This window comes from Abramis brama (assembly GCF_963993115.1).
Source record: "Abramis brama genome assembly, chromosome: 1".
Lineage (NCBI taxonomy): Eukaryota > Metazoa > Chordata > Actinopteri > Cypriniformes > Leuciscidae > Abramis > Abramis brama.
In genome coordinates this window covers 19,797,084-19,812,618 of record NC_139963.1, presented here as the reverse complement: position 1 = coordinate 19,812,618, position 15,535 = coordinate 19,797,084, and the positions used below count along the sequence as shown (strand labels likewise).

The 15,535-nt window shown below is 42.3% G+C and overlaps 1 protein-coding gene across 1 annotated transcript in view; it reads right to left on the bottom strand.

The window, feature by feature from the left end:
* Window positions 1-3,146: 3,146 nt before the first annotated feature.
* grid2ipa (glutamate receptor, ionotropic, delta 2 (Grid2) interacting protein, a) overlaps window positions 3,147-15,535 on the bottom strand; it is a 28,345-nt gene continuing 15,956 nt past the window's right edge. The window contains exons 11-24 of the mRNA XM_084136162.1: window positions 15,408-15,535; window positions 14,813-14,919; window positions 14,529-14,703; window positions 14,023-14,384; window positions 12,095-13,891; window positions 11,593-11,680; window positions 10,307-10,396; window positions 9,825-10,021; window positions 9,484-9,639; window positions 9,208-9,294; window positions 8,938-9,067; window positions 8,581-8,699; window positions 6,603-6,767; window positions 3,147-5,561 (exon numbers count right to left, since the gene is read on the bottom strand). The exon at window positions 15,408-15,535 is cut by the window's right edge and continues 4 nt beyond it. Coding sequence (XP_083992288.1) covers window positions 5,478-5,561; window positions 6,603-6,767; window positions 8,581-8,699; window positions 8,938-9,067; window positions 9,208-9,294; window positions 9,484-9,639; window positions 9,825-10,021; window positions 10,307-10,396; window positions 11,593-11,680; window positions 12,095-13,891; window positions 14,023-14,384; window positions 14,529-14,703; window positions 14,813-14,919; window positions 15,408-15,535 — 3,685 coding nt within the window. The 3' untranslated portion in view covers window positions 3,147-5,477. The remainder of the gene's footprint in view (window positions 5,562-6,602; window positions 6,768-8,580; window positions 8,700-8,937; window positions 9,068-9,207; window positions 9,295-9,483; window positions 9,640-9,824; window positions 10,022-10,306; window positions 10,397-11,592; window positions 11,681-12,094; window positions 13,892-14,022; window positions 14,385-14,528; window positions 14,704-14,812; window positions 14,920-15,407) is intronic.

Sequence of the window (15,535 nt, the reverse complement as noted above, 5' to 3'; positions counted from 1 at the left end):
GTGTAACTGCACATCAACGCAGACAACAACGCAGAAGTATAAACGAAAACCAATGTGTAGCCTAAAGCGTAGAGGCTCCGGCGTAGGTATAAATAAACAACGCAGAAGTATAAATCAGCTTTAACTCTACACCCTTGCCTCATTTAGTATTCGCGGTTCTATGAATATGCAAATTAGCCCAGTCTTCACTCACTCACACCAGCTCAGAGATCCACTTGTTGAGGATCATACGTTGATGTGATTGGTTACAAGGTAGTTTGTGACGTCAGAAACACAAGCGATTCCAAACCGCTTCTTTGGTTCACTGCAGTTTTAAGGAGAAAATACTCTGCAATGGTGTTGACTTATGAATTTTCACATAGTTTGTCTTAAAGCATTTTAAAAACACCACATAGAAATATAAACAACATTAAAAGTTTGATTTTCACCACAGGGGGACTTTAACAATCAACTGAAGTCAAATAATGCTTGTTCAAGCGGCATATCAAGCCGCTATCAACAGTGACAAGGAAGCAGTGAATCCCAGTTTGCTAACACAGAATCAACTGCAGTTGAACCATGCTGTGTCAGGGGCCTAAACCTAAACCACTGCAGTGACAATGAAATAAATATGAGGATAACATAACATCAGATGTCCCTGCTGTTTCAGAGGTTTTACTTACCTGCCCTGCAATGATGAAAAAGCCTAGTGGACCTGGTTGAAACACCAGCCCCAAGAGAAGGGGCTGTGCCTATCCGTCCGCCGCAAGCACGTTCTAAGATGATAATAACATGAACGCTTATGAAGAGAGAAATAAACAGCTTCTGACAAAACAGTAGTTATGGGCTTCCTACCATAAAACTAGCTTTCCTGCACTGACAGGATCCGAGAAGCTAGCGAAGAATCGTCAGATTATAGAATCTGTTGAGTGGGCTCGAACACCTATAGGGCATTCCATGTTCTGTGAACTGTAAGCCAAAGCCATCGCATCCACAATTCAATGAGATAGACTCTGCTTTTAACCAACAAATCTTTAGTGCAACTCCAGCAGCAGGTTTACTCAGTGCAAAAGCTGATATAACCTGGGCCCTGAACTGTGTTGAGAGCACCTTAAGACCATAACCTTTTCTTAGTTTGAGAGGAACTCTACAGTAACCTCGGGCCAAAAAAACATGCAGGACTCGCTGACTGAAAGAGCACATTTTCACGAACATGCTTAACTCATGCGAGTGCAAGCGAAAGCGCTGTGTTGAAAGAGAGCACTTTCAGCAATGCCGACTGGAGTGGCTCGAATGGAGAACATGTAAAGGCTTTCAGAACTAAAGCCAAATCCCAAAATGGGCTAGATGGGCAAGGAGGGTTTAGCTGACGTGAGAGACAGGCACAACAGAGCGGACAGTCTTGCTGTCGTCGTCATGAGTGGATGAGAGCAAAGTGGCAGTACAGTAATGAGGAATTACCGGATCTGGTTTAACACCGCGCCTGAATGACAGGAAAGCAACTGCAGTGCTGGTGCTTTATAAATCACATGACATCAACATAATGCCCAAATATCAATAAGGTGGCAGTCATGCCGAGAGTAATTATAAATTGGGAGTGCTCCAGTGAAAGGTGGGCTCACATCAAAATAAAACCCAGTTCCACTCCCTGGGGCAAGCACACAGCACAGTGGAACAATCATAGCACAAAGACAACTAGGGATCTCAGCTTAGATTGTGTGAATGAGTGACTGGAGCATTTTGCGCTTATACAAGCTGTTTGTATACAAGGCCTGAGGTGGTTGGAGGGGGCTGCGTATATCTGTAGTGAGCTCTGAACACGGCAGACCACTGCTCTGAGACGGGGACTTCTTATATTGTGTGAATGAGTAAACAAATGGGATATTTTTTGCTTTATACAGGGCAGATTGCCGCTTCGAGGTGGGGGGCGGTGTATATGGACTCCTAAGGTTCACCACAGGTCATACTCATCATCATCTGACATGCTAAAAGAGACCAGGCCGTGGGCTCCATAAGAGGGGCGGAGACTGTCCCTGGTGAAAATCACAAGTAGTTCAGGTGGAAGCGAGGCACACGGATACTGACTTGGCGTGAGCTCGTCCCCTGACTGTCCTGTCTCAGCTGCTGCTGCGTCTTGCTCTGTGGCTCTTGGGTGGCAGAGGGCGGAAGCAGGAGGCCAGTTTATCATCAAAGACGATGTCGATACAGAGATGAAGGATCCTGACACTCATCACTTCACAGTGAGGATAGCCATGTCCTTCCAAAGCTGAAAGAAAATTTCATACTCACCGGAACGCATGCAGGGGAGCAGCAATCCAGGTGCCGTCCGCTGGTTGGAGTAAATCTCATTGGTAAGCAGTAATTGGCTTCTTAAATACAGAACAGCTGTCTGAAGGAGAGATATTGCCACCTTAGGGAGCTTTCGCGTCCCTATTTCACACGCTTGAACGTCATTGGCCGTTGTGTTACAATGCTGTTATTCCAATGAAGCTTCAGTATTTCTAGGAGAAAGGTGTTCTCCCCACAGGGTCAGCTCTGACACAACGTTGAAACCGAATTGAAAGGGAATTGTTTTGAGAAGTGTAAAGTTGCAAATAAAGTCTGCAAACTTGTTATGAAAGGTGTTTGCAAAAAAATCATTTTAAAATAAAAGTTACAGCATTAGTAGTAGCCCATTACTAATTCTTCTTACTGACACTAATATCCATTAATGCTCATGTATTTCACATTAAATATAATGAACCCTCAACAAAATAAAACAAACAAGCATACTAACAATCAAAAGTGCTTTTTCAGCCTAAAGAATTAAACAAAGCTGAATCAAAGACTGCAAACACTTTTTCAATATAAGTACACTTACTTGTACACATATGGCCATTACTACATAAATAAAAATAAATAAATGAACAAAACTAACCTGAATAACGGGTCAGAAACAGTCAGAGGTCTCTATCCTAGTCAAGGGTCCATTCAAACAGGAATTTACAGGGTGTCCAGTGAACGAACCCAGAGTTTCTCTCAGTATGATCCCTCTCCGATCAAAGGGGTCAAACTCCACTTGCCTTCATGTAACACTACACGCTGGTTAAAATGTAAGGGCGTTTTATTACCAAAACAGTAATGACAACAGAACGATGTTGCAACATCACTTATACAGAGTTACTTAGTAGAGGGAGGCACCAACATTTATTATACATGATACATTACAAAAGAAAGGAAAACAAACTCTGAAATAGCCATAATGTAATTTCTCAAATGAATAAACAATAGTAAAAGTGCTGTACTGCCCTGTAAATGATCATAACTCTAGAAGTTTGTATATTTCTTGCATTTATCACCACCAACCATTAATTCACCTTCTATGGCACTTTAAAGACGAAGGGCCCTATCATACACCCAGCGCAATGCAGCGCAGAGCGTGACGTGGTTTTTTGCTAGTTTCAGCCCGACGCAGTTATTATTTTCACGTCCTGCGCCACGTTGTTTAAATAGCAAATGCATTTGCGCCCATTTGTGCGCCCATGGGCTGCTGGTCTGAAAACGAGGTGTGTTCAGGCGCATTGTTGGCGCGTTGGTATTTTGAGGCAACTGAAATAGACTGCACCATTGACCAAACCAACTGAAACCTGGTCTAAAGTCAATGGCGCCTATTTATCTATAGGCGGGTCCACAACGCGCGAACACTCTGCTTATTACACACACACAGGGACACGCAGCGGCACACAAACATGCCAAATAAGGATTACAATGTAAAAGATTAATATTGTGTACATTAAGATATGGAGGAATCTGGCTTATCCCGTAGATGGTCTGCTCACACGCTTTAACCTCGCGCACGAGCAGTTCCGTTTGCGCTCTGGAGACGCGTTCGGTCTTTCCTTGCAAATTCCGCCATGTAAATAGCGAATCCGCCATAGCGCGAGCACAACTGGCTTTTATAGGGAATGGGAGATGAGCCTCTGATTGGTTTATTGCACGTTACACCCAAAACACACCCATTACTCATTAAGAGAATAGGAACAACCCTTTTAGATCATGTGCTGGGCACGCTAACCATTTTTCCCGTTGTTAAACTAGCTAATTTAAAGTGGATTCGGACACGCCCTAAGTGCACTTGCGCCCTGCGCTTTAGACTATGCGCTTAGATCGTTAAAATAGGGCCCGAAGTCGATCAAACTTAAAATTCTTCTTTGGGCCGTCCTATCCATGATGAGAGCACGAAAATTAGCTATTAACACTGTGAAACAAGCCCTAAAAGAAAAATTCTAAGCATGTAGGAAACTTTACATGACTGACATTACAATAAATAACAGTAAAAAATGAAAGCTATGAAATGTGCTTTGATCATAAGGTAAAAATATTTTCCTTACATTTAGTTTCATTTCAACCATGATGCAATTAAAATGAATTCACATGATAAATATTATAGAAATATTTGTACATCTGGGAAACCAGTCAACACTTAGATGAAGGCTCAACCACGTGTGATATTTTCACCATTTTTTTTTTTTTTTTTTACAATCGGACAGTTTAATACAAATCAAGTCCAGTTTAATGTTTTTGAACATTCAGAATAGCACTTAAAAGAATGATACAAGAACAATATGATATGGTAATAAGGAATTAAAGCAGATAAAGCAGCACAAAGGTTAATTTTTAATAAAAAGTTAATATTTAAAAATAGCAATTGCATATAGTGAAATCATAATCTAGCTCAGCATTGTTTCTGTAACTAGTAAAGCAATAGGCCTATATCATCTACAGTAACTGCCTCTCTTGTAAAATAATATCTCTCTATCAATGCAGTTTTTTTGTTGAAAGAAATCATCATCAATAATTCATAATATATTGCACTTAAACATTCTGCATACCAGGAATTACTTTTTATCAGTTAAGACATTAGTTTAACAAAATACCTGCTTTACAGTACAATGACCAAGAAACAACTCCGCACCAAGTTGTTTAAATACATTTAAGCAGAATTAAGACACATTGTTAAAGCACTTTTCTCCTAAACGACACTTTTATTAATATATCAAGTCAGCCAAATAAGACGCTCACAGTCCTAATTAAACTTTACATTTAATATATCTTATCTAACTGCACTTATTAATGTTTACAAATCCACTGCAAAAAGTTTGGCGGCAATTCTTGCACCAACTTTTGGCTCGTCCATTTACAAGAGGCAAAAACATCCCGGTGTTTGAGTACCAAGAACAATCAAACAGTCCATCCTGTAAATAACATCCTAGAGCAAATGTTTTTAAGCCATTTATGATCTTTCCCTGCACTATTTGCTCTACAACAGAAGCTTTCCTGTCCGATCTGTGCCCGAGAGTTCACCTGTACAACTCACCAGGACTCATTATATTGTTACTGTACACGTGTCCTTGAATTACCGTAAGGCTATCACTAAATCAGACTGGACAGGTATAGGAGTGTATGTAAGTGAGCGTTTATGTACTGTAAGTCTGTGTGCCTCATGTTGGGTGGTTTCGTCACCAGGCTACAGGAGAGGCTGTGCGAGGGCTCCTGGGGCTGCGCGGAGGGTTTTCTGTGGTCTGGATATCACTCAAAGCCCTCTAAAAACAACAACAACAAACATATTGAAATACACATACAATACCGAAAAAATATAAACTCCTCACCCAGACTCATGGTACATAAGAAATATCATAAAATCTAATCATTTTTCACTATTAAGTCAAGACACTGCAGGCAAAAAGATTTTGTCAATTTTGAGATTTTGGGCTATTTGGCTTTTCATAAAGTGTTGTTTCATACTAGTGGAAATAAAACATTCAAAATACACTTTTAAGTGTTAATGTTTATAGCACTTTATTTACATGTGTAGATTTTAATTAAAGTAATTTCTGTGCCAGAAATTTCTATTTCAGTGCACTTAATGTACATTGTAGATACACCAAACTTTACCGTTTTATTCCTATCTATATTCTGAAGGTTTTTACAGAGGGGTCTGTTCATATGTCATTTACCTGATTTTATGCAATTTTTTTTATTATAACATTTTTCCCCCATTGAGTGTATTTTCTAATTTATGATAGTTACCCAAAAATCCCACAGAAAAAAAACCTTTAACTCTAATATGTCGGATTTTTTTGGAAATTTAGTGTTTATTTAAACAGATAATGCCTCATTTGCATATTTAGAAAATTTGTAATACAATTTTTTTTTTTTGCATTTCTTAATCTCAATCAACCGGGGAAGTATGGTGATATCTTTTAGTAACATTTCTACGCGATTCATCTTGGGTATCTTTAATTAATATCAGTTGTTAATGTATTTGACAATGAAATTCATGCTTTTGTTTATTGTGAATATTGCAACTTATAATTCTTTGATTTTTGACCGTGCATCAATGACATTCTTTGTGTTAGTCTTGTAACAGACATTGTTAATGTTTGGTAAAACATTAGCGAGTAGAGCATGTCTAAAAACAGCTCTCGAGTGAGCTCAGATGAGGGAAGGATGAGTGACCTATTTTTCCACCTGTCTGTGCTAAAAGCCTTAATGCATTTCTTTGCTAGCATTCACCTCATTTACTAGATTGACATGCAAATTGAAAGATAAATATCCATCAGGTTGTCTAATACAAAGCTTACCTCAAATTTGGCAATGAACTCAGCGAAGATACCAAAGAAACTCTCAGTGGCGGTGGCCTTTCCATCCTCCCCAAAGAATGAAGCGACTTTGCAGAACTCTTCCATCGCCAGCTGCTGCAGAGACTCCAGAGACTGCACTGCAGGGTGACTGTTTTCCAGAAATCCCTACATGCAAGTAGTTAAGGTGGTTTGTGATGAATTTGGCAAATATCCAGCATATCCCATGGTCGAAATGTTCATATAATCTTGTCTTGCTTTGTATCTGACCTGGATCTGCTTGGAAAAGTTTAATACAAAGTGTCACTATTCCATTTTTGCAACTATAAGACATGCTAAAACTCCATTCTCTATGCAAATACATCTACTGATGCTACTAGACACATCTTCAGTGATGTTCCTGGAGTCATTGGGTGTTTTAATATCATACACCCTCATCCAGGCGACTCAGCTGTGGCTGGTCAGACACCAGCTTGTGTCCAGTTGGCAAATCTAGCTACCCTGCCCCCATGGATCTCCTCTCTTGAGCCATAGCCATCTTGAGGCTTTCTCTGCCGCTTCAGTGATATTGCGGATGGCTCTTCTCCTCCTCACTCCTTCAATGCCTAACAGACTGAAGGCTCTGGACAGGGATTGGGCTCAAAAGCCCCTGCATCCTACCTCTATTGGGAGACACTTTGCTCTCCATCTGGCTTGTCGACACTCGCTGACCAGTCCCTCGTACTTGGCAAGCTTCCTCTCAAAGGCCTCTTCCAGGCGGTCTTCCCAAGGGACTGTAAGCTCCAACAGAACCACTTGGTTGGTGGACTCAGACAAGAGAACGACATCTGGTCTTAAGGTGGTGGTTGAGACCGGACCTTAAACTTGAGTTGCCGCTCCAATTCCACCAACAGCTGCCAGTCCCACGCAGTGGCCAGGACGCCTGCAGATGTTTTTGCATCTGGTCTTGGCTGCTCTCCAGCACTGACGAAGAGGGGCAGGAGCGCTTGGCCTACTCGACTCCTGTAGCAATAGCTTCAGCGATGGCCTTCAACACCTGGTCATGCCTCCACCTGTACCTTCCCTTTCCCAGTGCCTTTGAGCAGCAACTCATAATGTGCTCTAGGGTTCCACGCTTGGAGCACAGTGGGCATGCTGGTGACTCCACCTTGCCCCATATGTGAAGGTTTGATGGGCTGGGAAGCACATCGTATTCCGCCTGGATGAGAAACTTGATCAGCTGTGGCTCTGCCTTCCACAGCTCCGCCCATGTCACCTTCCTCTCGATCGCGTTCTCCCATCGTGTCCAGGGACCCTGTTGCCACATTCCTACTGTCCTGCAGGTTCTCTCCTCCTCGACCACTGCTCTCACCTCCTCCTGGACTAGGCAGCGCTTTTCCTTCCCTTTGGTGGTGTCCAAGTGGGGAGTTGAAAAGGAACCCAGTCCAGCCCTGCCTCTTGTTACCATCCCCACCAGCCTTTTGTGGTGTAATCTTGCCTCTGCTTGTTGAACAGCCTCCTCAGCCTTCCACTTCCGACCAGTCCTCATTTCAATTCCAGCCATTGCCACCTTTGGATCACTTGAGTCTCTGTAAAGCAACACTTCCCTAGCTCTCGTTACCTTGAACTCCTCTTCCAAGGACTTTGGTGGAAACCTAGAGTTTCCACATGTCAGAGAGAAAACATGTTGCATTACACAAACACATGCATGTGGCATGTTGCAATTTACTTTAAAATTTATAACAATTCTATATACATTCACCTTCATAAATTGAATAATAACACACCCAATGCACATTATCATCATTTGGTGGATGTGGTATAAAAATCTTGCTAAATTCTAGTTGAAAAAGGTACATCATTATCTCTGACCAAAGTTTTATTTGAACGCAGCTGACGTCATAATTATGACTTCCCAACTGGTAAAAATGAACTTCCCATGTGGACTTGAATGCACCATAAGATCACATCTAGCCATTTTAGATATTTTGATGGAGGATACGCTCATAACAACAGCAAATCGATCCTCAGCGGCGGCTGGCATCTGCTGGCAGGCTAACCGAATGTCCTGGATTGTGGCATGTAGGTCGTCAAAGTCAGAGGTGATGTTTCTCTGATTCACTGTGGAGAACAAATCAATGGCAAATATTAAAGAGATCTGCAGCACCCTCTATGGAAACCAACATTAAATGGGAATGATGATCCATGTCTTAGACATAACTTGATGAGGAGCACCATGGATTTTGTAATCAGTGTTTGAATCTTTAGCCTTCATCCATGAAACATCACTAAAAAACCGAATGAATTCGGACTGCATAAGAGAAACGTCCTGAGGAACTGGACTCAAGTAGATGTTCACCTTTGGCTGCTTGTGGCACCGTCATAAGCTCCTTCCTAAAGTCCAGAACCTCGGGAAAGTGCTGGCACAATGATTTCACCAGGATATGAAGAAATGTTGACTTTCCATCCACTGTTTTGGTGGTACTGAGCTTCAAGCAGAAAAATGGAGAATTGTAGTTATATAAATGTTAAAAATGAATGCTTTAAATAAACTTTTACGAACGAAACCTAATGATGAACCTCATATGAATTAATCTGCAAAAGATGCATATACAGCGACAAGGCTTACTTCAGTGAGAAAATTGATCTTAAATCCAGTCGTTTTATTGGTCTTTGGTTGGCCGTTATTCAGATAATTCCCCATAGCCAGCACAAACTGGAAAAACAAACAAACAAATAAGTTAATCTACATGTCATGATAAGAAGATCATTTTTATCCAACAGTATTCAGTGAGTATTATGAACAGCCTGCCTTAAGAACATGTCAACAGTCTTTTATCTGTGAATGATTTTCTTTGTTTGATTGCATGCCTGGGGAGAAACTAAATGACAGAAGGAATTATACCTCCAGAATCTTGGCCAGTTTTTTGCTGTTCTTGAGCTCCATTGAAGCTTGGAAAATACAGTCGTAGGCCCCTCTCATCTCCTCTGTTTTCTCTTGCAATGTAGTCTTAAAATGCAGGCTTTTCAAGCGGGTCTTATACTCGGGCACCGAAAGCATCTGAATATATACAAAAGCAAAAATTGTTAAAATTATACACACACCAAAAAAATACAATAAAACATATACTTTAACATATAATGATGGCACAACAAAAAAATCGTAATGATAAATATCCTGCTAAAACAAAATAATCATAATTTATTTATCAAACTCTATCATTACACCTCTTATTCATCATGTACCTGTAGGACAAACTGATCAGGCTCGCTGAGTTTGCTTGGGTCATCACTGTACTGCTCGTACTGTCTGACCTCATCATCATCTGGGGCATACAGGAGCAGTTGTTTAATATGTGGGGACTCCAAGCGTTCGCTTGACATCGTCATCAGCACCTGGTGTAGCTCGCCTGGCGACAGCTTCAGATGGGCAATCAAGATTGCTATAAAAATGATAGAAGAGACGATAAAGTGTGCAAGGAACATGTGCTTGCATGCTAATGGCTAAAAGCTAAGATGCTCATCGTTTAACAGTTGGGATGGTAAGCGAAAAGAGCTGTTATCAAGTCTAATTTAAAACCAAAAATACTGTGACGAATCAAGACAAAAAAGGACACGGTCATTTAGAAGTATATACTTGACTGGAAGCACACATGAACATCATCTAAACAGCCCGAAAAAGGAAAACGAGAAAAATTCCCTGACTTCAACCATTGTTTGTTACTCACAAGCATTGTAGGCTTTCTTACGAGACAGAATCTCCACCACATCTTTCTTCTTGAAAGTCTCCACCTGAGGTGAGAACTCTGGAAGAGAGACTGAGACATGAATCGTACCGTGAGTGAAAAGAACTTATGAGGGTAAACACTGATTCAATTGGTAAAAAAGAATAGTCATGTCCTATAGTGCCTTCAAGTCCTCTCGGGGAGTTCCTACATATGAGCTTGTTAGTGAAATTGGTTGGAAATGATAGGAAAACAGTTTTGTCACACAAGCCTGCCTCCTCATAGACTGGAGAAGAGCTTTCTTTTCTTCATCCACAGTAAACAAAAAAATAATTTGTACAGCCAACATTTACAATTAAAACTTAATTATGAACAATCCCATTTCACACTGCAAGGCGGAAAGTCTGGGCGTGAAGACATTTACCACTGGCACCACAACATTGTGTTGGTGTTCATCTTTCTGACATAACTTGAGATGCTCAAAAGATTAAAGGAATAATTTCCCCTGCATATTTCTTTATTGGGTTTTATATAAAATAAAAAAATAAAACAAATAAAAAACAAATCAAAAGCCACTTTTCCATTGACGGGCCAAGAATTCCAGGCCGAAAATGGTTGGTAATCCTGCTGTGCCGAACCAAGCTCAAGTGGAAATACAACTGGAACCGTTCCTTACCGTTCTAAGAACCATTCGGCTCAGCGGTGGAAAAGCGGCTAAATGTTTTATGGATTTATATTAAAGGTCAATGACAAACAGCTCATTGGACCAGAAGTTCAATTTTCCATCATATAAGACCGTTTTTCTCAAGGTCTCTCAAGGTGAGAGTCCACCCTCCCCAGTTTTTTCTTGCAACCCTTCAGTTCGAGCTAGATTCATGATATGTGCAAGCTATTGTTGTCTCAGTCAAGGAGGACTGTAACTCCTTAAAAGCTGCCGTAGGCATCTTAGTGTCCTCTTTTACTATGGCTCTTGTTGTCTGAACACTCGGTTTTCAAGGACATCCAGTTCTGGGCAGAATCACAGGTGTTCCTCATTTTCTCACTTTAAATGATGGACTTTACTGTACTTTTAAGTATTAAAAGACACAGAAATATCCCATTATCTTTGTTCATTCAAAATGGAGTTCAGTACACTCTACAAACAACAAATGTTGCCTACTACCTATTCACCGCACTGTATCTTTCTCTTTTAAAGCAATTGGTGATTGCTGGTTAGAAGCTGGTCAGCAGCTTGTTTGCATCAGCTTGGAAATGAGTAATACATATAACTTTTCTCACATTTTACTCACCAGGGCTCTTTTGTGTTCCAAAATGAAGCTCCAAGTCTAGGTATTTCACCATGTCACTCAGCTTGTCATAATCAGAGTCTTCTTCCAACTGCAGTGAGAAAACACATCTGTCCTTACACACTTCATTCTAATGGAATAAGACAAACACATGACAATGGACCTCATGAAATGTTCCCCATTACTACAGACCTCTATATATGTCTCAAATGGTATACTACGTCCTTTCAAGGTCTCCTCCAAATATTAGAGATTTGTCAGTTGTGAGTGGTTTATGCTTTTACCGGTTTGAAACCGCAAATATAATAAACAACCACTTGAATCAGATATCCTTAAAACTTACCAGAACTGCTACCAGAACTGATGTAGAACATTGTCTAAATTTATTGAGTCAAGAGTAAATGCTGTCTAATAAATCTCTAATAACAGCTATTTGAGACATAAGCAATTCTTAACCACACAAGCACTCAGCTTTTCAGGCTGGTTTCAAGGCAAACTACTTTACCTGTCCCCAAATGGTTCCCTCAGAATTTTCCACCTGTTCCCAGCGTAGCCTCTTTACACTCATATGACTGGAATCCGATTTTTGCGGTGAGGCCTTTGGTAGAGGAGGAGGCACGCAAGGTGGGGGTAAAGGTGGTGGAGGAGGTGGCTCCACAGTGGACCCTTCAGTGCAGTGGTGAGTTTGAGATTGGGGTGTACTTGGTGGTTGTGTTTGGGACTGGGCTTCATGGTGGCTATGATGGTGGTGGTGATGACGATATTCATGATACATGGGTTGAGGGCTCTGTCTGGCCTGTGCAATGGGGGGAATCTGAGGGGTTGAGCGATGCTGTTGCTGTTGCTGAATCTGTTGTTGCTGCTGAACTTGCTGCTGCTGAATTTGCTGTTGCTGAAGCTGTTGCTGCTGCTGAAGCTGTTGTTGTTGTTGAATCTGCTGCTGCTGTTGAATCTGCTGCTGCTGTTGAATTTGCTGCTGCTGTTGAATCTGCTGCTGCTGTTGAATCTGCTGCTGCTGAAGTTGTTGTTGCTGCTGCATCTGTTGCTGCTGAAGCTGCTGTGGCTGTTGCGGCTGTTGTGAAGGATGAGGTTGGAAGGTCGACAGAATCTGTTGGTTCTGGTGAGTTTGGTGGGGCTGGTGGATCTGGTGGTACTGAGGAGCCGACTGGATGGGCTGAACCTGGTGTATGTGTTCAATCTGGTGAATGTGGCGGCTTGGCGGAGGAGGCTGGGTGGGTGGGTAGGCTTGATGAGCTTGATTCATCTGTTGGAGGTACTGTTGCTGAGTCTGCTGAGATGGTTGAATAGCTTGAGAAACGGCTTGAGCCATGTGTGCTCTGTGCATTTGTCTATCAGCCCTTTCCAATCTCTCAATTCGCTCCAAATTCTCCAAGCGTTCCATGCGCTGGATGTGCTCCAATCGGTCAAGTCTATCCATAGAGCTTGAGAGGTGGGCCTGATGACTCTGATGCATCTGATAAGCATGTTGTATTTGTTGATCTGAATGCAAGGGTTGGGGCTGCATCTCATAGATATGTCTATCCGATCGTTCTTTTCTTTCAATCCTATCAAGCCTATCCATAGAACTAGAGAGTTGAGTCTGAACAGTCTGGTGTGAGTGACGGTTTTGATGAACTTTGATAGACTGAGATTGGCGACTTGGTTTATTTTGATACATTGGATGCATCTGGTGATCCTGTTCCATTTGGTGGTGTTGATGAACCTGGTGAGCTGGATTAACCTGATGGTGCGTCTCGTACATTGCATGACTGGGGATGGGTGACTGGTTCATTTCTGGAGAAAGCATAGGGGGCAGAGATTGATGCATCTGCTGCTGAAATTGCTGAGGGTGGCCAGCTGTTGGTTGAACTGGAAGTGAGTGGTGCTCCTGAAGGACTTGGTGCTGAGTCATCTGCTCATCACGTGTGGGCAACACCTTGTGAATGGACTGTCGTTTTGGAGGCGGGTTAGCCCTTGGCGGAGGCGGAGGAGGTGGTCCAGGGTGGCGACGGATGGTCAACTGTCGAGGTGTGTGGTCAGGGGTGAATCTAGCAGGTGTAGGCTGGTCGTTGAATTGGACAGGGGGAGGGGGAGGAGGAGTCAGAGGGTGTGGAGGAATGTGCTCAGAGCTGGAGGAGTAAGTGAGAGAGCTGGCATCATCGCTGCTACTATGCACTTCGCTTGGACTGCTTAACTCGGGAGGTATGTATGGACCCTCTTCCTCCTCTTCTTCCTCCTCCTCCTCCTCTTCCTCTTCCTCTACCTCCTCTTCCTCATCCTGGAAAGTCATCTGGACAACATCCTGGTTTTATTTTTGAAGCAAAACATACAAATGGCATTTAAGATTAGCCACTGTACTTGTCAAGCCAATGAAGTATTGTCACAACAATAAAAAGCAAATATCAAAGCAATTAAGCATTCTAATATACAAACCTCTTCATAGTCATTCTCTGGTGACAGGAAGTCATCCACAGATAACTGCTGTCCAAGCTGTTCACTCAGAGCCTCCATGAACAGATCTGTGTCTGGGGTACGAGGTGGACGCGAGAAGGTATAGCGCTTTTTGCGAATGGGTGGACTAGGAGGGTAGTCAGGAGGAGAGGGTGGAGAGAGAGGTGGGCTGTCTAAACTGATGTAGGGGTTGGACTCAGCACTTGTTTGAGAGGGAAGACCTGGAGGGTAACAGGGGCACTGAGGACTGAGGGGAGTCTCCTGCATCCAAGAGTCAGCCTGTGGAGGAGGTGGAGGTGGCGGAGGAGGAGGCACAGACTGTGCTGATGCAGATTTGCGGCTACCTGAGAGATGAAGATGAAAAACCAATGGTTAGGAAGATAAAATGTCTCTGACATTAGACTCAGCCTAAGATGAAATCTCCACCTATTACACAAAGAAATGACAAGGACATTCTAGAAAATCAGAAGCTACAATGCACAATGTACCTGAAGTGGCCCGAACAGATGGAGAGGAAGAGTGTGTCCTGACAGACTGTGAGGAAGCGTGCGGGAAGACATCCGCGCTAACCAGAGAGTCAGGAGCAGGAGGAGCTCGAGTCTTCAGGGATTTGGATCTCTTCCCGGCATAGACATTCTCCAGCTCGGCATACACAGCTGACAGCTAGACAGAGCACAGCGATTGGGTTGTTAATATAAAGACAGTGCATTTGTGTCATTTCTCAACCGTTTCAGTGTTTGCAAACCTGTACAAATCAAAGAAGAGCGCTCACATTAGTCAGATTGTTGGGTGTCTCTGGTAAGGATGTTCCATCCCCTGATTGTCTCTCTCCAGGAGTTAGTCTCATAGGCGCCATTTCCACTGGCTCAGTGCAAATTCCTTATGATGAAAGAAAATAGCCCATCAACTATTTTGGTTTGCTAAGAAAGCTGATGAGAAATGAGCTCCAGGTTTCTACAATAATGTCTACAGTGCTGTTTTCATGATCTGTAATGCTAATTTCGCTATAGGTTGTGTTTCATGTGTAAACATGTTTCATTTGAACTCATGCCAGCATGCCAGACCTCCAGGTCCTAGGGGGTCAGTGGAAAAATTATAGAGAATTTTGTTAAATGTATTTCTTTAGGGCTGTCAAAGGTAAACGACATGTTTAACAGCCATTTTTCAAACATACTTACCAATTTTCTTTTGTAAAGGTTAGACAGAAATCATGAGATTAAACCACTATTTTGGCTATAGACAGTCCTAGTTTTTAACAGTAAGATAAATCATATTTGGGGGCCATTAGCATACAAAAGATTTTGAAAACCACTGTCCTATGCTATATGATGCAGTGTAATACAACATAGTGTTTGAAGACAGCCTACCCATGCCCAGGTGAGTGCCGATAACCAGATCATCTGAGCTGCGTCCCCTCACACTGCTCCTGTAGGTGGTTCCTGTCACCTTCATAGAGCTGCTGCGACGGTGAGGCTCATGGGCTGGAGGTTCGGGA